The sequence below is a fragment of the Erythranthe guttata genome, chromosome 9 (assembly GCF_056151865.1).
Source record: "Erythranthe guttata isolate IM_541 chromosome 9, IM_541, whole genome shotgun sequence".
Classification (NCBI taxonomy): domain Eukaryota; kingdom Viridiplantae; phylum Streptophyta; class Magnoliopsida; order Lamiales; family Phrymaceae; genus Erythranthe; species Erythranthe guttata.
Genome location: NC_142541.1, coordinates 9,979,559 through 10,004,104, shown reverse-complemented (window position 1 = coordinate 10,004,104; position 24,546 = coordinate 9,979,559). Strand labels below are relative to the sequence as shown.

Below are 24,546 nucleotides of genomic sequence, written 5' to 3'. Positions count from 1 at the left end.
TTACACACACCATGTACACGAATAATAATTCAAAAGTTATCTTATTAATTATTAGGAAAAAAGGGTCATTAGCAATAAACCCCTCATATAGTTAATAAATGGTGATATGTCCACCCTTTAAATCTGTCTTTGTGATAAACCCCTAGAAATTGTATTCCCAATTCTACCCTTATATCAATTAGCATAATTTCTCCCAATTATTCATTTTTTCTCTCTTTCCATAATAATAATTTAATCCCTAAAAATATGTTTCCAAATTCCTAAAAATTGCTAACAAATTAAAAAAAATGATTTTTTTTATTTTTTATTTTTTATTATTTTCGGATATTATTTAGTCATTATTTATTTATTTATTTATTTATTTTTATATTTTTTTAATAAAAATATTTTTTTTCATTTTTTTTAAACAAAAAATTGAATTTTTTTTGGACAGTTTACAACGACGAATATGACTATAGTTGAATATGACTATATGTGACTATATCAATTGTAGTCATATTCTTTCTTTATATTGCACTTTTTTTACATTTTTAGCTTCAAAATTCCGATTATATAGTGTTGTACAGTCATGTTTACCAAATTATATAAAACAACTAAGATTTCCTATTGTTTAGGGAAACAATACAATCAACATCCACACAAAAAATCATAAAAATTTACAAAAAATCACAATTTGAATCTTGTTATTTCAAGTCAACTTGAAACGAGAAGATATAACATATTCGAATATGACTACAATCATATTCAACAATAGTCATATTCGAAAAAAAATACATAAATATGACTATAGTCATATTCGAATATGACTATAGTCATGTTGTTGCTACTGTACAGATCTGAAATTGTATTTTCAGATATGGAGGGAAAAAAAAGAGAGAGAAAAATCGAAAGTACATAAATAAAGGGAGAAAATTAACGAAAAAGATGGAGGGGGAGTACGCTTCAGTTCATCTAACTAAATACATAAATATGACTATAGTCATATTCGAATATGACTATAGTCATGTTGCTGCTACTGTACATATCTGAAATTGCATTTCCAGATCTGTAGAAAAAAACAAAAAAAAAACAGAGAGGGAGAGAAATAGAGAGAGAGATAGAGAGAGAGAGGGAGAGAGAGAGAAATCGAAAAATACATATATAAAGGTAGAAAAATTAACGAAAGAGAGGGAGGGGGAGTCGACGACAACGGCGATGGCGGTGGTGGTGAACGAAAGATATAGTGAGAGAGGTGGCGACGGTGGTGGTGGTGCGTAAATCTGAAAAAAAAAAAAGAGAAATCGAGAAAGATAACGAAAAAGAGAGAAGGAGCCTTACGTGGAAACGAAGGAGGCGGCGGCGGCCCAAGCAACCACGGTGGTGGTGAAATGTAAATCAATGTGTAGACGATGGTGGTGTAAAGAGAGAATTCGAGAGAGAACGACCACGAGAGAAAGAGAATATTTATGTGGAGAGACGAAGGAGGAAGCGGCGGCGCCGACGATGAGCGGCGGTGGCGGCGGCGCCAACGATGAACGGCGGTGGCGGCGGCGCCAACGATGAGCCGCGGTGGCAGCGACGCCGACGATGTGCCGCATTGGTGGCAGACGATGAGAGGCGGTGGTGGTGCGGCGACGGCAACGGCGGTGGATGAAGCTTGAAATTTTAGGAGTATTTTGAGGGTTTAGGTGGAGAGGTGGAGAAGAAGATAAACGTGGTAGGTGAGCAAATAATTAGGGTTATAGTTGTTGGGGGTAGGTTTGTCTTCTCACACTAGTCTAGGGGTGTCTCACTAATTAAGAATGGAATTTGGGTGTAGGGAAAAGTCTTTCCAAGTCAATTGGGTTAGTTCAAAAAATTTTCCATTTGAGGGATGTATTGCATATTTCCCCTAGGAAAAAATATATATATGGGTTTCCTAATTGCAACACAATGCAATTATGTTCCCCAAATAACGAATCCCAATTTGCCTTATTAATTATTGGAATCCTAGTCCTAGTGTGTTACTTAAACCTCTCTCTTTTATTAAACACACTCTCTCTCTATATATATATCATGTTCAGAATTATACGATCGTCGATAAAAATTGAACAAGGCTCTCAAATCTGCCTCTGTATTTTGCTTGGTTAGATAAATCAAGGCTCTCAAATTTGGCTCTGTATTTTGCTTGGTTAGATAAATCAATTAGAGATGATGAACAACGGGTCGAGGAGAAGGAAGAGAAACTCGAAGAATAATGATAAAAATCTACTTCAGGCAATTATTAATTAATATATTTTTAATATATATTTTTCGGACTTAGCATCAACATTAACCCTGTTTATTTTTTAATCTGTAATTCTCTATTATATCCTCAAATATATTTATTTATTCAAACAAATGGAGAGTATCCTCTATTTAATAGAAATATCAAAGGCTATTTGGTTGCCGTTGAATACTAAAAAAGGGAAACATGCATTGTTCAGTTTATAATATTTATTTATTTATGCATAACTCATATATGTATTCCTAATTTGTTTCTGCAGGAAAAAAAAGTAGCAGCAAGTAATTGTGAGATTACTAATAAAAATATTGATAATGATGATGGGGTGGACATGATTAGCAAATTGTCGGACGATATTCTAATATCGTTAATCTCGCGGTTGACGGTTGCCGAAGCTGTGTGCACGAGCATCTTATCCACACGTTGGCGTGGTCTCCATAAGTACATCACCCGCCTCGATTCTTCTCCCACCTTCAACAATTACAAGCATTTAAAGAAGAAGAGGAGTTCCTCCTCCACAAAGTAGGCCATGATTATAGATTATTCGAAGAGGAACTCATAAGGAAATGCACTAACGTTTTTTTCTTGTGTACTCGGTTTCTAACTGGAAAATTCAGCTTTTGTTATTGACAAAATCCCGTATTGTTTTTTTGCTACATTTGGATATTAATATTTTAAATTAAGAGTGAAACTGTGGTTTTTATTACGTTTAAGAAAAGTCATATTCCGCAAACGAGTAGTATATAATTGATACTACTGTTGCAACTATGGTTAGACAACAAAATTATATTATATCAAATTTAATAGACATCGATGTCAAATTAGCTTTCGATCTATCAATATTAGATTACAAATCAACAAGCAAGGAAAGATAATTCAACAATCTCAGTCATAAGGGAGCGGGATGATTAAACATATATATTAAAATTAGGGCACGTTTTCTAGTACCGTCCATCTAGAATCAAATGCACCATGTTGGATTTGTGTTCATCACTAAGGCAAAGGAATATATCTAAATCTTTGGAATTATCGCATATTCGGGAAGTTGCTTTGAGCCTCTCCTCGAAAGTAAGATTCGGCATGTTTTCTAGGGCATCAAATACTCGTTTCCTTGCTGCCGAAACATCTTTATCGAACCCCATACGGCTCACCAATTCGGCCATTTGGACCTCCATTTTCTCGAAGAATTTTGAGGCCATCTCGGCGTACCCAGTATCGATGGGATCACTACGTGACCGTTTTTTAGACTTTGATTTACTCTTCGCAGAAGTCGCCTCGTCGATTCGACTGAAAGACATATATTGAGAGTAATTGTCAGCATTTGAAGGATCTGTCAGCGGAACTTCCTCATCATCGTTTGGCACGTGTTCTTTTCCTTTGTTGGAGTTCGACACCAGATCGTTAATTGCTTCTGTAAATGCTTCGGCATGTTCACCGGTTGCACGATCTTTGCCAAATATTTATGCCCAATCCTTATAAAATGGCCACGATTTGTACCGCATGGAACGGGCGCTCGCATCCGTTTATGTTCATACACGTAATACAAATTGACCATAATGAATTGTATACAATTGTTATTATGAGGAGAAGGGTTACCTGATGTAATCGTGCCACACCTGGTCGTTAACGACGTTTATGGTGTTGTTAGAGTCATTCCAACCAAATCCCGACCTTGACAACATGGTGCTTAGTGCTCCCTAGTTTTTTTTCCACACGTGTATCTTGGAATGTATGTGAGATGATTCCTTATGATCGGTCCCCGAAAATTTCTGAACCATAAATTGTTCAAGGGTTCCCAAAAAACCGGTCTTAAAACCATTTTCACACTTCCAACCTCTCGACACAATATCTTTCAGCCCCAAAATTAAGGTTTGCTAGAACTGTCCAACAACGCCTGTTGTTGGACACGTGGTTTTTGCTAGTAGTACCTTTTTTCGGTGGAACATTACTATCCATATTACCTGAACTATATGCAAATTAAGCAACCGATTGTAATGGTAAAAATACTAATTCAGATTACACCAAGTCCATATAAAATGTTAACATACTATGAATTTATAAAGACATAAGAATCCACGTTCAGTTGAAATAAACACACAACGAAATACATTTAATTTCGTAAAGAAAGAGAATCCAAATGAGTATCTATCTAGACAATAACCACTCATTCTACATGCTAATCGCAATAGAATCCCGCCACGCAGTCCACTCGTCCGTACTGTCAACAGTGTTAATGTAATCTTCTCCACTAATAATGCCTGGGTTTTTCCAGAAAAAATCGTCTAAAGTTTCTTCCTCCGGATCGAAGTCGTTGGTGGTTCGTATAAAATTATGCAGCAGACAACAGGCCATGACGATCCGGTTCTGTACCTTGATAGGGTAATATGCCGGGCTGCGTAATATGGCCCATCGTGACTTCAAAAGACCAAACACCCGCTCGATGATGTTTCTTGCCTTGGCGTGTTTCATATTAAAATATTCTCTAAAATTTCTAGGTGTGGTTGGACCGTGCGCATAAGCATCGAGGTGGTATTTACAACCTCTGCACGGTGCCAAAAACCCTTCTCCGTTCGTATAACCATTATCAACCAAGTAGTAATTACCTGTAAAGGTGAAGGATTTACTACAGTTGTAATTAACTTTCACACGCCGTAGGTAATACCTAAGTTAGCTGTAAATGACGTAATTTGGTACTCTACAAACTAATACTTACCCGTGGGGACCCGTAGACCATTATCTCGAGTAACCGCATCTCGAAGTATTCTACTATCGGCTACAGACCCTTCTCACCCAGTAAGTAAGTATATAAAGTTTATGTTATCAGCTAGCACATTGATCGACACATTACCCTTGCGATTCCTATACCTCGGCTTATCAAGATAATGAACGCGACACATTACCCTCACGTTTCAATTTTCGGTGTACATTAGCCATCAATCAAATTGTATATGGTGTAGAGATTGGGTGTCTATTAAATTGTGCAAGCAACCAATTTTAGAATGCCGTGATATTCAATTCTAAACTATGTTCACTGATATATTATACGACAAATCAAATTGTTAAGCAAAATGAAACCCATAATCCAACTATAATCCTGAAAACCATATAAAGACATTCGACATTTGATTTCGGACTATAAACCACTGTAAACACAACATACATTACACTTTGCTTATATTTGTAAATAATAGTAAAGTTCATCACTTCATCCTTGTAACACAAATCATAATTAAGTGAAATATAAAAGGAAACCAAGCAACATATTCATTTAGGTTTTCCCAGCATACCATTGGCAGAATATTATTCACCCAAATTTCTAATGCTTGCATAAGCATATACACCAAAAATCTATAAAACGCATGAAAACAATTTGGGTCAAAACACTTATACATAAGCGCATACCTGCATATTTTAAGAGTGTAAAAGTGGTCGGGAACAGCTTGCAAACAATACCTAAAACCAAATGTGATGGTGTTTATCAACCAAATAGTTCCTTCTTTTATGAATGAAACTGAAGGATCAGTTTAAAAAAACACTACAAGGAGAAGAGTGTGAAGTGCTGAAATTTACCTCGTTCTTTTCAGCCTTCTTCAAATCTGGTGCCTCCTGTGTACCCAATACCGAAACCCTACACCAACCGATCAATCAAATTTATACAGATTGATTCAACCATATGGAGAGCGAAAAACGTAAGAAAATTTGAGATGTACCTTCTACCAATAACAATTAGCAGAACCCGACTCGTCAACTTTCCAGTGTAGTTCCAACGCCGGCGATAATCTAGAATTTGTGAAAATACAAGGGTTTAGCACCAGAAGGAAGACAAAAAATGAAGATTGTAACAAAATCGAAAGGCATGAGGTTTTACCTGGAAAAAACTAGGGCACGATGCAAGAGAGAAGAAGATGAAGATTTTAGTATTTATACCTATTAATTTTGTAATTGATGTATTTTCGAAGGATACTTTCGATATTTTACACGGATTACAAAATGGGATTCAATACCTGATAATTAGTCAAGCCAATTTTGGCTTGACTAACAATAATTCGAATGAAGTATTAAATGGGTGGGCCCAAGAATCAATGATGGTTTCGTCAAGCAAACCAAACTTTGTACACAACGGTACAACCCATCCCATCCCTTGTAATACCCCCAACCAAAGAGGTCCTGGAGGTATTATCGATTATTTATTTATTCATTTTTTTACAATTTTTTTTATAATTGTAGGATGTTTTTAAAAGTTTTTCCTGAAGATATTTAAAATTTTTGGGAAAACCTATTGCAAAAATCTTAACTTTAAAATTAAGATTTTTTTATGGGAAATTGGCTAGACACTCTTATTCTGGACTTATATATGTAGAGATCCTAGTTGCTAGATGAATATAGACATATGTCCTTTGACCCCAAAAAATAATATAAATAAAATAAAATAATTAGTATATAGACATAAACACCCTCAATTAATAAGAAAACAAATCTCATTTATCCTCTCTCTCCAATCTCACGTTTCTCTCACCCTATATTTAATCACTCATCTCTCTTCCTCTGTATCTAATCTCTCTCTCTCCTCTCTCTCTCTCTCTCTCTCTCTCTCTCTCTCTCTCTCTCTCTCTCTCTCTCTCTCTCTCTCTCTCTCTCTCTCTCTCTCTCTCTCTCTCTCTCTCTCTCTTTTCTTCTTCTGTTTCTTTATTTTTTTTATGAATAAATATTATAGACAAGGAGAAAAACAAGGATGTGAGATGATTTATTAATGAAAGAATTAAAGAGGATAACAAACATCCCCTCTCCTCTCCTAAAAAAATTCAGAATTCCAAAATTCTAGCCAAAATTCGCATTGTGTCTCACGTATGTAGAACCTTCCCAGCGTTTGTTGTTAGCAATTTTCGTTTGCACGTTGGTTTAACTTCGTTTGTTGTTTGAAGAATTGCGTTTGGTGTTGAAATTCGATTCCTCTGGTTTACAATTTGCAAGGTATGTCTTAAATTACATTTTACAAACACTATTTTTTATTTTTTTGCTGTTTGCAACGTGTTACATAAACAATTTTTTTGTTGGTGTTTTTAATGATGATGATTTTTTTTTTCCAGTTTGCTGTTTGCATTTGGCGAAGTCAAAGGTAATTTTTTTGTATTTTTTCAGTTTGCTATTTTTATTTGATGAAATTATAGGTATTTCGTTGTTTGCAATTCAATACCGCAAAATCTAATTTTCAGTTTGGTATTTGCAGTTCACAGATTCATAGGCGTCGCGGGAAGTCCCGGAGTCATCGGTAGCGTTTTTATTGTACAAGTTAGTAAAATAAATTGTATATTTTTTTATGAATTAATTTAATTTTTAGTTAATATTTGGAAGAGAGATTTTTGGGAATTTGTTTTGATAGAGAGATTTTTTAGGATTTGATTTGATTTAAACTAATGGTATTTTGGCCACAATAAATATTATTAATTTATTAAAACATGAAAATTTTGACTTGGATCTACACACATATATTGCGATATAAAGGGACCTATAGCAAATTGCCCCATATTTTTATTTATTAAACTTATATAATAAACAAATAAATGATGAAGAATATGAAATAAGAATTATAAAATATAAATAGTACGTGGAGGTTTATAAATTTGTGTTTCAAATTTTTGAGTTTTGACTTTTTTATATATTATTTCAAAATTAAGAAAATAAGAAATACAACTAAATATAATAAATTATTATTATTAAAAAAGTTGGTTGGCCGGTGTTATCGATTGACCGATTTTGAAGTAAACTGAAAACACCGACTAACCCTTTTATATATTGGTCGGTTAAAATTACCGGCCCGACAACAAAATTATCGACCGATAAAAGCGGGTCGAAAGTGAGTCGGTTAGCCGATAAAACCGACCCATGTCCAGTCCTACACTCCTACTTATACATATATGAGTTCATTCCTCACTTAGAGGTATGTAATTAGGGTAAAAAACACTAGTAAGCAGGGTTAATAAAACCGTGAGTTTTGTACTACCTTTGTTTCAAAATAAATGTCACGCTAACTTTTTAATTGGGCCATTAATTATATTGGAGTTAGCTATTTCTGATAAAAAAAAAAGGGTGAGATCATGATACCTATTCCAGCAGTGGTTCAAGTGCTGAATTTTAAAATCTTACTATCTTTTTGTACAATATCTTATTGTCTTTTATTTTGAACTTTTGAAAAAGTTATGTTTTAGTGAATTTCTCTGCACTTGTTTTTCAAGGATGTATTACTGATTCCAGCGGTGGTTCAAGTGCTGAATTTTAAAATTCTAATATCTTTTTGTTTCTTATTGTCTGTTATTTTGATCTTTTGAAAGAGTTTTGTTTTAGTGCATTTCACTGCACTTGTTTTAGTAAGATGTATTAATTACTTGTTGGACTGTTGTACTTGCATTTGTTTTGAACTCCTTATGTGCTTAAAGTACTCCTCTTTATCTGTAATATATGTTTGTTTTAAACATATTGTGTCTGATATGTTGTTCAGAGGGGAGTTTGAAGAGTTGAAGTGTTTAATGCAGGGGAAGTTCAAATTATTTCATGCAGGGGGAGTTGCTTACAATTGGTTTGCCCTTTTGCCATCCAATTGTTTGTGAGATGGCGGTGATGGCGGTCGAGAAGGAACTAGTTAGAGCCACGGAGCCGCCTCTGCAGCAGCGGCCCGATTCATTATGTTTACGTCAAACAAGGTAAAGAAGCCGTGGCACCCGCTCTCCTATCCGAACCAGCGCCGCAAGTGGATCGCCGAGCAGACCTACACCTAGAAGTTGCGCTCGCCGAAAAGGTTGTTCGCGAGGTGCGTCTATGTTTCAATTGGGTGTTTCAATCCGATGTTGTACTCTTGGAAGTTGGGTGTTTTTTACCTGAAAATTTTAGGGTTTTCGATATGAAAAAGATTTAGTAATTTGGAATGTATAATTGTTGGATATTGGGCTCTATTTTTCTTGGGAAGTACATTTTTCATAATGATCTTGTTTAGTGTTTGTGTTCTGTGAATCCATTGGCTTAGATTATTGCAGTGGTAGGTGTTCCTTTTTCGTATTTCAATTTTTTTTTTTTTAATTCCATACATATATGTCTCTCATCATATAAATGTGTGTGTGCTGCTTGTGGCTGCGCTTTCATGTGCTTGACAATGGTACCATTGTACTCGGAAACTTCAATTCAAATATTCATTTTTTATAATGTATTCCTCGTATAGGCCTATTTTCATTTGCAATTGATTGATTCTTTACATTAACTGTTCTAACATTGTTGTCTCGATTCAATTATTTCAAAACATTGTGCCGTGTTGAAGAGGTGGTGGACGAATGTGAATTGAAGAAGATGGTGTTTTTGTAGTTTGTATTTGCACGAATTTATAGTAGTTTTACTGGAATTGGGGGTGTTTTGTTTGTAGTTGATCTTGACAATTTATAGTCGATTTCGAAATTTTTTAGTTGTTTTTTATAATTTTGTAGTTGTTTTCGATTTTTTGTAGTTGCTTTCGACAATTTTTTATAGTTGATTTTAATTTTTTATAGTTGATTTTGTTAATTTATAGTTGATTTTATTTTTTCGGCAAACCCGCTATTAAAAACCACTATTTTTTAGTTGTTTTACAGTTTTATTATAGTTGATTCTCAGGAAAAAAAAAAATAGTCGATTTCAATATTTTGTAGCTAATTATGGAAAAAAGCCAAAAAAAGAACCTGAAAATTAAAATAAATAAAAAAGAGAGAGAGATAGAGAGAGTGAAATTTAAAAAAAAATGAAATTGTAGTTGATTTCGGAAATATTATAGTTGATTTTGAAAATTTCGATTATGAAAAGTGAAATTGAGAATTAAAAAAAATTGAAAAAAAATTAATTTGTAAAAATATTAAAAACGAAATTCTTGATTTTTTTATTTATTTTAAATAAATAAATACAAAAATTAAAATTATATCTAAAAAAAATGAAAATGGTACCAAAATAGTAGGTAATGTGTAGTGAATAGTGGAAAGGTAAATTTTTAAAGAAAGGAAAAATTAGATCTACCACTAATAAATGAAAAGGGGTTAGACTCATCCTTATTAAAAAAAAATGTTAGAGGGGATTCTCACTAATAGTCCATTTAGTCAAAAGGATAAGTATTAATTTAAGTTTAGTTTAATCTGCAACTTATTATAGTAAATAACTATTAATTTCAAATTTTTGGCACCAGTATATAAAATAGAAAGATCATATAAAATTTTACCATCAAGCATGGCACCTATCTCTTGTTTAGTTTTACTTGCATTCTTGTTGATTTTGGTAGAAACATCTGCTGCTGCTGGTGTGTCAGTTTGGCCGATCTGGGACCTAAAAGGCACAATAGTGGTACTCGTCGCAAAATTTGCAGTGGCTCAACATAATAAGGAGGCTAATACAACCTTGCACTTTGTAAATGTGATCGATGGAACTTACGGAGTGATGAAAGAGAAATGCACTTATAGATTTCGTTTAGTAATCTCAGCTAAAGATAACAGCATTGCCCATCCCAAAAACTATAGTGCATCTGTTTTTTACAGGCCAATATTGAAAAATAATTCCATGGAACTCAGTCACTTCTTCATGGACGACGGTAAATTTTAAATTCAAGTTATTTTATATCTATCTATATCGGTTGATAAGATACATATGTTACGTAAAATGAGTTGCTAGTTTGTAGATTAATTAAAATATGGACGTTTATTCTGTTCATTTTGATAATATTAGGGTTTTAGAATAAAATTTCCTTTCGTATTTGACTTTATTATTATTTAAATTATTTAACTAATAATTCAGTGTTTATTATTGTAATTAGAATTTTAATGAGTTTGCCGATACTATACTATCCTAATGCATGTCAATTATTGTATATAGTAGCTGACATATTTACAATAAATAATTATAAGTTTTTAATTTTGTCATTAATATACAATAAAATGGTCATAAAAAGTATTGACCAATAAAATAATGCCTATATCACACTCATTTTCATTTGTATACTTTTTTTTTCCTTTTTGTTTTTTTTTTTTTTATTATTCTGAATAAAACAGATTATATGGTTGGTGGTGTCTGGCCGATCAAGGACTTGAAAGATCCCAAAGTGGTGTCGATCGCCAAATTTGCAGTGAAAGAGTATAATAAGCAGACAAATACAACCTTACACTTCGTAGATGTCATCAAGGGAAAAGAGCATTTGGTTGGAGGCGTTATATACCATCTAGTGATCTCAGCTAAAGATAGCAGCGCTTACCCCGTAAAGTATGAAGCAGCGGTTTTTGAACCAGTGTTTAAATTTGAAGACTTGATACTCGAATCCTTTAAAAGATTATCAAGGTCGGTTTGGATTTGTAGATAATTAATAGTGTCTTCTTATTATTAATACATATATCTACATTGGATAATATAATTATATATCTTTGTAGAAGAAAATTAATTTTTAAGGTTTACGATTTCTGATAATAACAATGAACTAGCGCGTTCAATGCACATGACTAAAATATTATTTACTCGAATCTTAACCAAGATAGTCGTCATTTGAGGAAATTATTTAATTATAATTAGTAGGGTAGACTACAAATTCCTGGAATAATGTCAAATTAAAAAAAATCCTCATTTTTTGGAAATTACATCTAAGCCCCTAAAGTTAACGATCAATTAGAAACCCCAATGGTAAACTAATCTCCCAAAATTACCCTTATATAAAAAATAGTGCTTAAATTTGTACTATGGATTTACTCTTCCCATTACGTGAATCAACAGAATAGTTCGACACGTTTTTTTTCCATTACATTTCTCGAATTCAGTCTTTACACATTTAGGGGGCTTTAAGATATATGTTGCTCGTGATAAAACTTATTAGAACTAAATGACAAGCTCAACTAATTTGTTTCACATCCGTTATTAAATTCATTCCAAAATTGCCTTTTGCACACAAAAAATGAAATTTACACCAAATAATATTATTCAAACTACAGTTATCATTTTTTATTCTACATTTTATATATTCATTTTTGCATCTGTCATTGTCATTTTTGTTATTGTTTATTTATTTTTTTCGTAGAACATGATTCTTTTTCTTTTTGTAATTTTATTATATTTCTCACTATTATAAAAATCCACTTTCCTCCTTTCTCTACATCATATTGAAAATTGTTGATTTTTTATTTTTTTTTTTTTTTTTTTACCATAGGAACCCATAGTAATCTATAGTTATTCGTTTTTACACAATTCGAAAACCCTAACTTCTTCTTTGAACCCTAGTAGCGAGCCAACTGTAGACACTCACAGTAATCCATAGTAACCCATAGTCACCTCATAGTCATCCACGTTTATCCAAAAATACCATATTGTCGCCACCGCCATAGTCATTGCTTCCCATATCGCCATAACCACCCCCACCATAACCACTCCCCCGACCCCCTTCATAACCACCCACAACCTCCATAGCGCCGGCTCGATAACAACCTCCACCATACCCCACCGCCTCCACAACCACCTCCATAACTAGAAGCAAGAAATCAAGAGATATATATATATATATATATATATATATATATATATATATATATATATATATATAGCAGCTCTTTCGCGGGTTTTTGTTGCTTGTCCTTTTCCGCCATTTGAATTCAAGCGTCATTTTCGATATCTCCACACGTGTTCGCGACTGAAATGCGGTTATTTTTGTGAATTCACCCTTTTTATATTTTGTTTATTTCAAATATTTGTTAGAAATTTAACCACATTTTGTTTCACGCATCTCCACTATACATATATATATATATATACATATATATATATATATATATAGATATATACAGCAGCTCTTTCTCGGGTTTTTGTTGATGCTTGTCCTTTTCCGCCATTTGAATTCAAGCGTCATTTTCGATATCTCCACACGTGTTCGCGACTGAAATGCGGTTATTTTTGTGAATTCACCCTATTTTTATTTTGTTTATTTCAAATATTTGTTAGAAATTCAACCACCTTATGTTTCACGCATCCCCACTATATATATATATATATATATATACTCACTCTGTCAAATCACTTTCAACAATCATTTTAAACCGCACTCAGCAGAATCATATTGATAGGCGATCTTCTCAAGAGCTCTGAATCAGATACAATGGCCGACACTCACTTTGTTTTCGGGATCCTGGGTGGGTTAATTACTTATTTAGTTCGATTATTAGTACTTTTTTATCTTATGCTAATTTTTGTTTCGTTAATATACAGGAATGATCTACGCCGCTTTGTTATTTCTATCCCCAACGTGAGTCTTCTTCACATTTTATATTACTGCTTTCTTAAACTTCGGATTATCTATATTAATGCTTTCCGAAGATAGTGAATGTGTATTATCGATATTTAAAAAAAAAACAGAGATACTGAGTCTGTGTGTGTGTTCTAATTGATATTACTGATTTCCAAGACTGTGTGTGTGTGTGTGTGTTGTGTGTGAATTTCGAGTATATTACTGCTTTCCAAAACTCATATTATTGAGAGAGAGAGAGATAGTGTGTGTGTGTGTGTTCTAATTGATATTACTGCTTTCCAAGAGTGTGTGTGTGTGTGTTCTAATTGATATTACTGCTTTCCAAGAGTGTGTGTGTGTGTGTGTGTGTTGTGTGTGAATTTCGAGTATATTACTGCTTTCCAAAACTCATATTATAGATATTTAAAAACAGAGAGTGTGTGTCTGTGCGTGTTGTGTGTGAATTTCGAGTATATACCTGCTTCCCTAAACTTCGGATTATCTATATTAATGCTTTCCTAAGATAGTGATTGTGTATTATCGATATTTAAAAAAAACAGAGATACTAAGTATGTGTGTGTGTGTGTGTATGTGTGTTCTAATTGATATTACTGCTTTCCAAGTGTGTGTGTGTGTGTGTGTTGTGTGAATTTCGAGTATATTACTGCTTTCCAAAACTCATATTATTAAAAACAGAGATAGTGTGTGTGTGTGTGTGTGTGTGTGTGTGTGTGTGTGTGTGTGTGTGTGTGTGTGTGTGTTTTCTAATTGATATTACTACTTTCTAAGAGAGAGTGTGTGTGTGTGTGTGTTGTGTGTGTGAATTTCGAGTATACTACTGCTTTCCAAAACTCATATTATCGATATTTAAAAAACAGAGAGTGTGTGTGTGTGTTGTGTGTGAATTTCGAGTATATTACTGCTTTCCTAAACTTCGGATTATCTATATTAATACTTTCCTAAGATAGTGAGTGTGTATTATCGATATTTAAAAAAAAAAAACAGAGATACTGAGTGTGTGTGTGTGTGTGTGTGTGTGTGTGTGTGTGTGTGTGTGTGTGTGTGTGTGTGTGTTGTGTGTGAATTTCGAGTATATTACTGCTTTCCAAAACTCATATTATTAAAAACTGAGACAGTGTGTGTGTGTGTGTGTTTTTGTGTGTTCTAATTGATATTACTGCTTTCCAAGAGTGTGTGTGTGTGTGTGTGTTCTAATTGATATTACTGCTTTCCAAGAGTGTGTGTGTGTGTGTGTGTGTGTGTGTGTGTGTGTATGTGTGTGTGTGTGTGTGTGTGTGTGTGTGTGTGTGTGTGTGTGTGTTGTGTGTGAATATCGAGTATATTACTGCTTTCCAAAACTCATATTATCGTTATTTAAAAACAGAGTGTGTGCGTGTGTGTGTGTGTGTGTGTGTGTGTTCTAATTGATAGTACTGCTTTCCAAGCATAGATTTATCGTTTATGACTTATTTTATTTGCGTTTTTGCTTTAATCATGAGTAGCTAATTTTCTTATTTCTAGGAGTTTATTCGGAACCCTATGTGGGATTTATGAACCCTTTTTCTATGATTTTATGCAAGTTTTAATTCCGGATTATTTCTCCTACTTGTTTTATTAAGTGCATGAATTTGATCACCTTATGTGCTTTTATGTTATTGTTAATCGCATGAATCGGAAGATCGGGTTAATAATTAGAACTGTGGTAGAAGAGCCTTTGTGGTATTAACATAGGAATATAGTTAATCTCTTAGGTAGCCATTATTGAGATTTGTGCTTCATGTTGTGTTCTAGAATTAATTGCATAGGAATATAGTAATTGAATCTAGAGTATTAGAATCGTAATACACGCGGAAGCGGGTTATGATTATTTTAGCATCTCAGGTTAATAATTCGGGTTAATTATTTGCATACTTGAAGGAATTGGGGGAATAATAATCACATAGGGGGGAGAATAAAATCCTAGGCTTGTTTACTCTGATTAAACCTTCGTTTTTTAATTGCTTTCGTGCTCTTGTCTTTTTAATTTGCTTTTTAATTTATTTTAATTTAGTTAATTCTCTCTAAAGTCGACTGTGTAGGGTGAGCTTGATAATAGTTGGTAGAATTTAGCGTCCAGGATTAAATAATTAAATATTCTCTGTGGGTTCGATATCCGGACTTTTTAGTCCACTATATTACTTGTACGATACGTGCACTTGCGTGTAGTTTTCGGCCAACATATCACGCTTTTGGTTTCTCTATTTTTTTGCATGGAAAAGATCGAAAACTATTTTGTGGGCTGATTGCCTCTCTCTTTTTTGGCATCATGTACGCCGCACCTCTCCCATCGATGGTACGTATGCATTGTCAATTTTTTTCGTTTTGTATATTTTTGATGTAATAATTCTGGAAATCAATTGTTTTATAATTAGTGGAATGCATTCACTACATGTAGTGTGGACTTTGTGCCCCTACACTTATTGTTGCTGGTGATGCTCACTTCTTTGTTTTGGCTGATATCTGGCATTCTTGGAAACGACCTATTCATAATGGTAAGCTATGTTTTTGTAATTATATAACTGTGCCGGCCGTTTACTTTTGGTATATTACAACTGTGCCGTTGTCTTGTGGTGGTAGGTTCCGAACGGCATCGGTTGTACCCTCGGAATAATACAGCTCATTACTTGCGATGTGGTCAAGTTCGATGTACTGACTACTATAGGCCAACTGATTCATGGCACACCAGTTTGAAGGGTTGAAACCATATGAAGTATTTGGATTTGGATTCTCGTGGCTTTTGTTTTTTATTTGAACGTATTTTAGCTTATTTCTTTAGTTTCAAAAGGTACATATTATGAACTCTATTACCTGCCCACGATATTCAGAGAAGTTGGGTGTTTCACCCAATTTACTCAACTGCAATTTTCGAACAGTTCGAAACTTACTAAGCATAGACTTTTCTATTTCTCCGATGCCATGCACACACGACTGACTGACTGTTACTAAGCATAGACTTTTTTGTTTCTCCGATGCCATGCATATCATATACTTACAATCTGAGTCACATGAGAATCCAAAGCAGCACCTGTAGCAATATGGTTGTACTGGCCTTGTTAGAGGAACCTTCTTTATTCTAAGAGTTTGTAAGAACGTTCGTTCAATCTTGTATGTCCAAGTCAACTTTTCGACCAGCTGATAAAAGTGAGGCCTTTTCAAGCGTAAGATTCAATACGATCAACGGCTGGTTCTTTTAAAGTCTGTGTTCGATTAAATTCAGATATTTCTAGTGTCTGTACAATGTACATAACTCTTCACTCTGCACTTTCTGTTCGGAGTTAGGCAGATTTCTCATTTCCTCAACCATTTGGTCACATTCCACTTCATCAACCTTCACTCCCTATGTACCGAAATACAAACAATTTTGAAGCAACAATAATAAAATCTCGAGGAGAATTGTAGAATATAAGTGCGTTAAATACCTTGTTTTCTGAGATATTATCCATCGGGAACAAATAATCCATCTTCACTTTCATCTTCTGTCTTCTTCATCATCCTTTACATACCCTTCCATACTTTCACCTTCGTTATCTTTTTCGCAATCCGATAGGCTTTCACCAGGTTCATCCTGTATAAATAGAATATTATATCTACTACCCCTAAATTACCATTATTTTAAAGGGCAAATGACAAATAGGCCCATGACAAGGACACTTAATTAAAAGAGGGACATCCAACTTTTTTGTCTTTCAAATAATTTAACAATTAATAACTACATTTTTTTATTTTTTAACATTGCAGCTGCGCCAAACATAGCAAACAAGTCAAATTGGTCTGCCAAAAATTAATAGAATGGGGATTAATAAAATTTTATTATTTAATAAAATATTTGATGATGCTAAAAATAGATCACCTTAGATAGTTGAGCTGGGAGAGCAGAGTGGATCACTGCTCACGTGCTAGATGGCCCTGAGATACCTGCGAAGAGAGAACACGTGAACTAGGCCGGGGGTTGATCCGGCGGAAACCCCTCCGACGCTCAAGATAGACGTGGGGATTGTAGAAATAATTGAGAGAATATGACTCCTAGTATTATTTAGATAATAGGGCTTACCTTTAGCAACTGAATTATATCGTTACTTATACCTTAGATGAGATCGTTGGACCCAAACCTTATTTGAAGGTGATTGGGCCTCGGTGATATTGGTCTTCAATATTGGGCTCGTGGCCCAGTAGGTAAATAAATTGTAAGTCCATTGGGTTGGCCCAATTAGGCATATCATTAAGCCCCCCCGGGGGTTGATCCGGCGGAAACCCCTCCGACGCTCAAGTCAGACGTGCGGATAATCAATAATAGCTGAGAGAATTTTTGTAGAGGGAGTGATTGAAATATATAATGCGCACCTTCATAAAATGAATTTAAGTTCTATTTATACTTTATTGATTGGGTCGAGACAATTTATCGGGCCCAACCTTATTTGGGTTTGATTGGGCCTATGTAGAAATAACTATTAAGTTGGGCCTGTGGTCCAGTAAATGTGGACTATTGGGCTGGGCCAATAGGCCTATCAATATTAAATTACCGAACTAATAATTTAGTACGTTTTACCGAATGTGGATCCCAGGAAATTACTTTCCATGTCCCATATTATTTGTCTCTTTCAAGAACTTTTTTTTTTGTTGCACCAAATTATTTGTCACTTTACAATTCCAACGAAGTATTAATTGCATTATTTCAAATCTACCTTTTATCACTCTGAATTAACTGAAAAACAATTAATCACGACAAATTTTAGTGATTTCCTATGTTTTTCGCTATAACCTATGCACATTTACTGATTTTATTAATATGTATACAATAACAAAAAACTAAATATAAAATGAAATGAAACGAATAAAATATTATTAAGCGAGGTTATTAATTTATTAAAATTGAAGTGTATATATTTATGAAAATTAATTAGATATTTTTGTTTGAATAATGAATGAATTAGCATTTCATGTCTTGAAAAGTGTAATTTGGCCATTTCTCCTTTAATAAATTAATTTCAACCCTGAATCGAATTGAATCTTCATTAACATCCAAAAAATGCATTTGAGTTAAGAAATTGATGTCCCGATCTTTCGAGAAACATATAAATATATAATTATGATCTATAGACTTTACAAAGCCGCGCTATTGTGAACTTCAAAATGAATCGAACTCGAGTCGAACTCAAACTCAAATAAATTTATAATATGGTTCAATTTATCTCGAGTTGAAAAATTTTAAGCTTGAGCCCAAAGTTTTAGATGTCAAAATGTTTTCAATTTTAAGTATTATTAATATTTTATTATTAATAAAAATAATATTAGGTAAGGTTTCTTCCCCTTTTGTGTATGTCCAAAAATACCCCTTTGATAAGTGTTCTATTGGGGGCAATATAGTAAAAAGACAAACAAGAACGAGGAAATGTGTTTCAAATCTTCCATTCCATTCCAACAAACATTTTCTGTAACCGAAAAATCATAAGTGCATTTTGTAACTGACATTTCACAAACAAAAGACTTCAAATGACATTCCCGAACACAAATTGGACACAACCTATCACCTAACAGTAATGAAATAAATATTATACTTTGGTCTTCCTCAAAATTAAATATACTGATGCATCCATCCAACAGTTAAAGAATGGTTTTTTTTTTGCAAAAACCACCCCTGTGTAATCTTGAATTGCTGAAAAACCCCTCATGTTAAATAAATTAGCACAAACCCCTCTGTGAAAATTAGTCAAAGGCAATAAAGACCCTCTGAGCTCGACGTGAGATACACTCGCGGCATGTGCGATTGGGCGTCTGTTTTTGGAACTGAAAAGACAAAAATAACCTTTAAAAATATATTCCAAAAATTACAAATTCACCCCAAAACGACAAGCCCAAAATGAAGTTTTCATATTTTTTAATTCAGTCCCTAATATTTTCAGAATGGCCCTCTTCCTCACCGTCCAACAATATTAAAAGTCTCACCATTCCAAAATTCAGAAGCATAATCCCTACAATCCACCCATAATAATTTGGATTTCCATGATTTGGTTTGTGAAATGGAGAAATCGTCAAAAAAAAATAAAAACCCAAAACACACGCACCCGAGAGAGAGAGAGAGAGAGAGAGAGAGAGAGAGAGAGAGAGAGAGAGAGAGAGAGAGAGAGAGAGAATTTTTTGTATAAGGGCAAGTCGGGGACAATTTTTTTTAAGGATGCATGTCCTATCATGTTTTGGAATAGGGGTGTATTTAAAAAAAAAATTAAGTTGTCATTTCGTTCAAATTAGATTTGATACGAGGTATCCAAGCATATTAACCCCTTACATCTATTGATCTTCACTGCTGCCACCGCCGGTGATTAGTTATCCAAAGACACACTAGAGTTTATATAAAATTGAATAGGAAGTATTGCATTTGGAGTTAGATTCATCTTTCTAGTTTGATTTTTCAAATTTATGGGTTAACTTCTAACTCTTTATTTGGGTTGAATAAAATGTTATATATTCTAAAGTAATTGACCACAAAAATCAATGTGTTTTGATGCAACTAATATATATTAAAAAAATAGAAAAAATAAAAAAAGGTATTCCCCTTATAGAGGAGTTATTTTTTCAAGCTTTTGGAGAGCAAGTGGTGATGAAGAATGAAAATAGAGCCTCCATATGCTTACAGTGGAGCAAGTTTTTATGAGTTTGGGTAGAATTCATCTCCTAAAGCTAGATCGAGGAGAGGGTGTCAATTCCACATACAAACATTGCATGAGCCTTATAAATTTCCGGTGTGGGACAACATACAACCTAACAAAAACTACATCGAAAGTCCCTTATCGTCGTGAAGAATCAGACTGAATGTGATGTCAACTTCAACAAAAAATACCTACAATCTCCCAAACAACATTTCTTTTGTAGTGTCAAGCGAATCAATAACCCTTACAATCATTCTCCATATATCTACATCTAAAAGGAAATTATTTTTAAAACTTACAATCCAACCATGTTTTAATAAGGATCCTTACATTTACACACCAGAGGGGATTACACCAAAAAATTAAGAGGACAGTGAACATAAGGTAAAATTGGAATTTAAAAGAGTATTTTAGAGAATCTAAAAGATTTTAATTTTTGTAGCTCCGTAAGAGGTGACATGTAAGACGGCTATATACCATAGGGCGCTAGTTTAAATTACAAAAAGAAAGAGGGATTTTTCATAATTAGACTGATGATGTGTAATACTCACCTATAATAAATATTGTCGAAGAGATGAATCAGGTCACTAATCAAGTGCTAGATAGTCTTGAGACACCTTAATAATCTGGAGATTCCTGGAGCTACCAAATCTCGCCAACTTGTCTCGGTGGATATTGTCGGCTCGTGGTACTTGCTTTATCTCGTAGCAGTCCAATTTGGATAGGATTATAAGTGCGAGAGCAAGATATTTGGCCATGGTCTCTTCTTTGGCCTCATAGGTCCCAAGGATTTGGTTGACTACTAACTGGGAATCGCTATGAATTAGGAGCTTGCGGGCTTCAGTAGCTAAGGCGAGGCGGATCCCAGCAATCAAAGCTTCGTATTCGGCTTCGTTGTTGGAGGCTAGAAAGTCGAATCGTTGAGCATATTCGACCTCAACACCGTTGGGCCTCGTAAGCATAGTACCCGCGTCCCCTCCTGTAGCTATAGAGGATCCATCAACGTTGATGGTCCAAGTGGGTAAGGAGGTGCTCTCCTCCATTGCAATCATCTCTACTAAAACTTGAGCCTTGATGGCGCGGCATGGTTTGAACTCGACCCCGTATTCGCTCAGCTCTATACACCATTTTGCTAGTCGTCCGGAAGTCTCGGGACATCTCAATATTTGTTTGAGAGGATAGTTGATGAGAACTATCACTTGATGCGATTGAAAGTAAGGACGTAGCTTCCTGACTGTACACTAGGCCAAAACAACTCACGGGCGACGGTTTTTTTGGCGACGATTTAGGAATAGTCGCGAACTTACGGCTTTATATTAAAAAAACGTCGCCAAATGTCGAAAAATAAGATTTCGGTGGAATATCTCCCGATGATAATATTAATCGTCGCAAATTGGCGACTATATGTACAAAAACGTCGCAAAGGGAAAAAAAAAAGTCCTCTCGTAGCGACGTATTTATATAAACGACGCACGAAATTTTTTTTTTGCAATTTATTTTTTTACCGTCGCGACGAATATGACGTATACGTCGCTAGTGCAATTGTGAAAAAAAAACATTTTATTGGGTTGGCGACGAATTTGGATAAACGTAGCGTAGTAAAGTGGAAATATTAAATAATATTTATTCGTAGCGACGAAAGTGTACTAAACGTCGCTAGTAAAATATTTTGTTAAAAAAATTATAATTATTATTTGCGACTATAGTGTATTAATCGTCGCCAAAATAATTATTGGAAAAAATTCCACTTTTTTCTAGCGACGTCGTCGCAAGTCTATTTTTTATTTTTGTTGTTTGCGACGAAAGAGTTGACAAACGTCGCCAAGAGATTCGTTTAAAGCTGAGTTTACTACGATTTGTTAGAAACCGTCGCAAAGAATTTAATTAGAGTACATACCCTAATTCGATTTCCCCATTTTCTGTAACTCTTTCTTCTCGTTTCTCTCTCGCTTTCAATCTCTCCACCATCTGCCATCTGCTGGTGCCTCCCCCTCCGCGTCCGCCGCCGCCATCGGCCCTCTTCAATCCTCCCTCCGTCTTGCTCGTCTGCCGTCCGCCGCAGCTCTCCGCCCAACATCTGGCGAGGTCTATACGGAGGCGCCGCCACCTCCCTCTTCTCCCTACGGCCTCGTTCATCTGTAGCTAGCCCTAATTTTCTCCTCTCTACCTAGCCCTCGATCAACAACCACAAAAAGGTAACTTTCTTGCCCTAATTTTTTTTTCATTGATTTGAAATCCTAATAAAATTGACGAAATTAAGTATGCATTTATACAAAAAGGCACAATTGGATACATAAAGGTGGAAATTAAGTATGCATTTATACAAAAAAAATCTTAATTCGTTACATGTGCCACACAGAGAGAGAGAGAGAGAGGTGTGTGTGTGTGTGTGGTAACAGAAAGAAAGATGCATGAATAGTTAGTTGTTTGTGGGATGTAATGAAACTTTGGCTTAGGCAGTTTCTACATTTTGTTCTGCTCCTCTCTTTTTTGCTTTTTCTTCTGTTTTTTTACTGTGAATCATCGTTTTTTGACCTTATCTATGTTTTCTTTTTAATTATTTTCATAAATAACCAATTGAATTCTAATAAGTTAAAAATAAAATAAAATAAAAAAAGAAGAAGAAGAAATAGTCGGATTGGTTTCAATCTGTTTAACCAAAGTCATCTAACTAACTATTACAAAATCCAACTTGTCATACAGTGGAAGGGGGAATAATAATTCGGAAAAGATTTTTATTATTTATGTTTTTTTTTTTGATTTTCTGAGATTATTTTTTGAAAAAGGTGATGTATATTAATTAGTATTTTTCGAAAATATTGTGTGCATGATTTTCGAAACTCCATTGAAATTGAAAATAATTGTGTGAATGAAGAGTGAAACTCCATCGGGCTACTATTTAAAATTATTACGTAAATATGAGCAAACTCTGATTTACACTTCGTATATGTTCAACTTTAATTTAGTTTTAGTTTTTCTATATAATCTTCACTTAATAGAATTTTTTTTTTTAATTTAAAGCCCTCGCTATTTCTAGGTATACTTGCTAAGTAAACAATGCCAAAAGATAGGAGTTGGGTTTTGTTAGACGATCGTCGTTCGGAAATATTTCAAAAGGGTTGTGTGGAATTTATGGATTTTGCTTTTGCTAACTGTGACGCTGATAGTAAAATAAGATGTCGTCCATGTAGAGATTGTAAGTGTCGTAAGTGGGGGGATCGTGAATTTGTGCATAAGCACTTACTTTGGAGGGGTTGGGATAAACTTTATGGGCAACGCCGATGGACTTTGCATCAAGAGTCTGAAGAAGATTACAATGGCGATGAAATGAACAATACTAATGTTGTAGAAGTTCCCGAAGTTGCAGTTGTAAATGAATATGACGGTATTTGCGGTGATGTTGGTCATAACATGGATGATTTATTGCAAGCATGTTTTAATCAAGCTCAACAAGATCCGCTTGAAGAACCCACCCCATAAACCGATGATTTCCGTAATCTCATTGAAGAGTGGTGCATCCCCGTTTATGATGGATGCCGTGTATATACTAAACTTTCATTTATCATGGAGTTTTACAAAATTAAATCTCGGGGAAAGATGAGTGATAATACATTTACTGAGACAATTCAGTTAATGAGGAAGCTTAATTTTTTAAATATACCTGAAACTTTTTATGAAGTTCAGAAGCTCATCGGTAAATTGGAGTGTGGTTATGTCAAAATTGATGCATGTGAAAACGACTGCATGTTGTTTTGGAAGGATGATTTGAACTTAAATGCATGCAAAGTGTGTAATGCTTCAAGATGGAAGAATCCCGTAGAAAACTAACCGAATTCTTCAAGCGCTCAACGCAAAAGGGTACCAAAAAAAGTTTTGCGACACTTCCCATTGATTCCACGGCTTAAGCGGCTATTTGTATGTGAAAAATCAGCCGTTAACAAGAGATGGCACGCTGAGTCTCGGTGTAACGATGGGGTTCTTAGGCACCCAGCTGATTCTGATGCATGGAAAGAGTTTGACAAGAAGCACGAGTCATTCTCTGTGGACCCTCGTAATGTAAGGCTTAGTGCTCAAACTTGGGAGAAACTATGTGATCAATTTCATTATACTTCCACTCCTTGTATTCATGGGAAGGTAAATTTTATATATTTAATTTATGGATCATGTTTAAATATATTAAAGTGTTTTAATTTTTTGTGTTATTTTTCACAGTCCAAATCAACCAAATGCAAGGACTCACGAAAGAAAGTCTCGACAGACCACCATTGGGGTCGAACAAGTAATTATAGTTGTTCCACAATCATGTAAGTAATTTGATCTATAATTTTAATTTATTTAAGTTTAAAATACATACTTACTTTATA

The 24,546-nt window shown here is 34.4% G+C and overlaps 1 protein-coding gene across 1 annotated transcript; it reads left to right on the top strand.

Moving 5' to 3' along the window:
- The first annotated feature begins 10,477 nt into the window (after positions 1-10,477).
- Positions 10,478-11,597, top strand: LOC105948944 (multicystatin-like). Its single transcript, XM_012972205.2, has 2 exons — positions 10,478-10,835; positions 11,293-11,597. The coding sequence occupies exons 1-2, from the start codon at positions 10,478-10,480 to the stop codon at positions 11,595-11,597; spliced, it is 663 nt and encodes a 220-aa protein (XP_012827659.2).
- Positions 11,598-24,546: the final 12,949 nt, after the last annotated feature.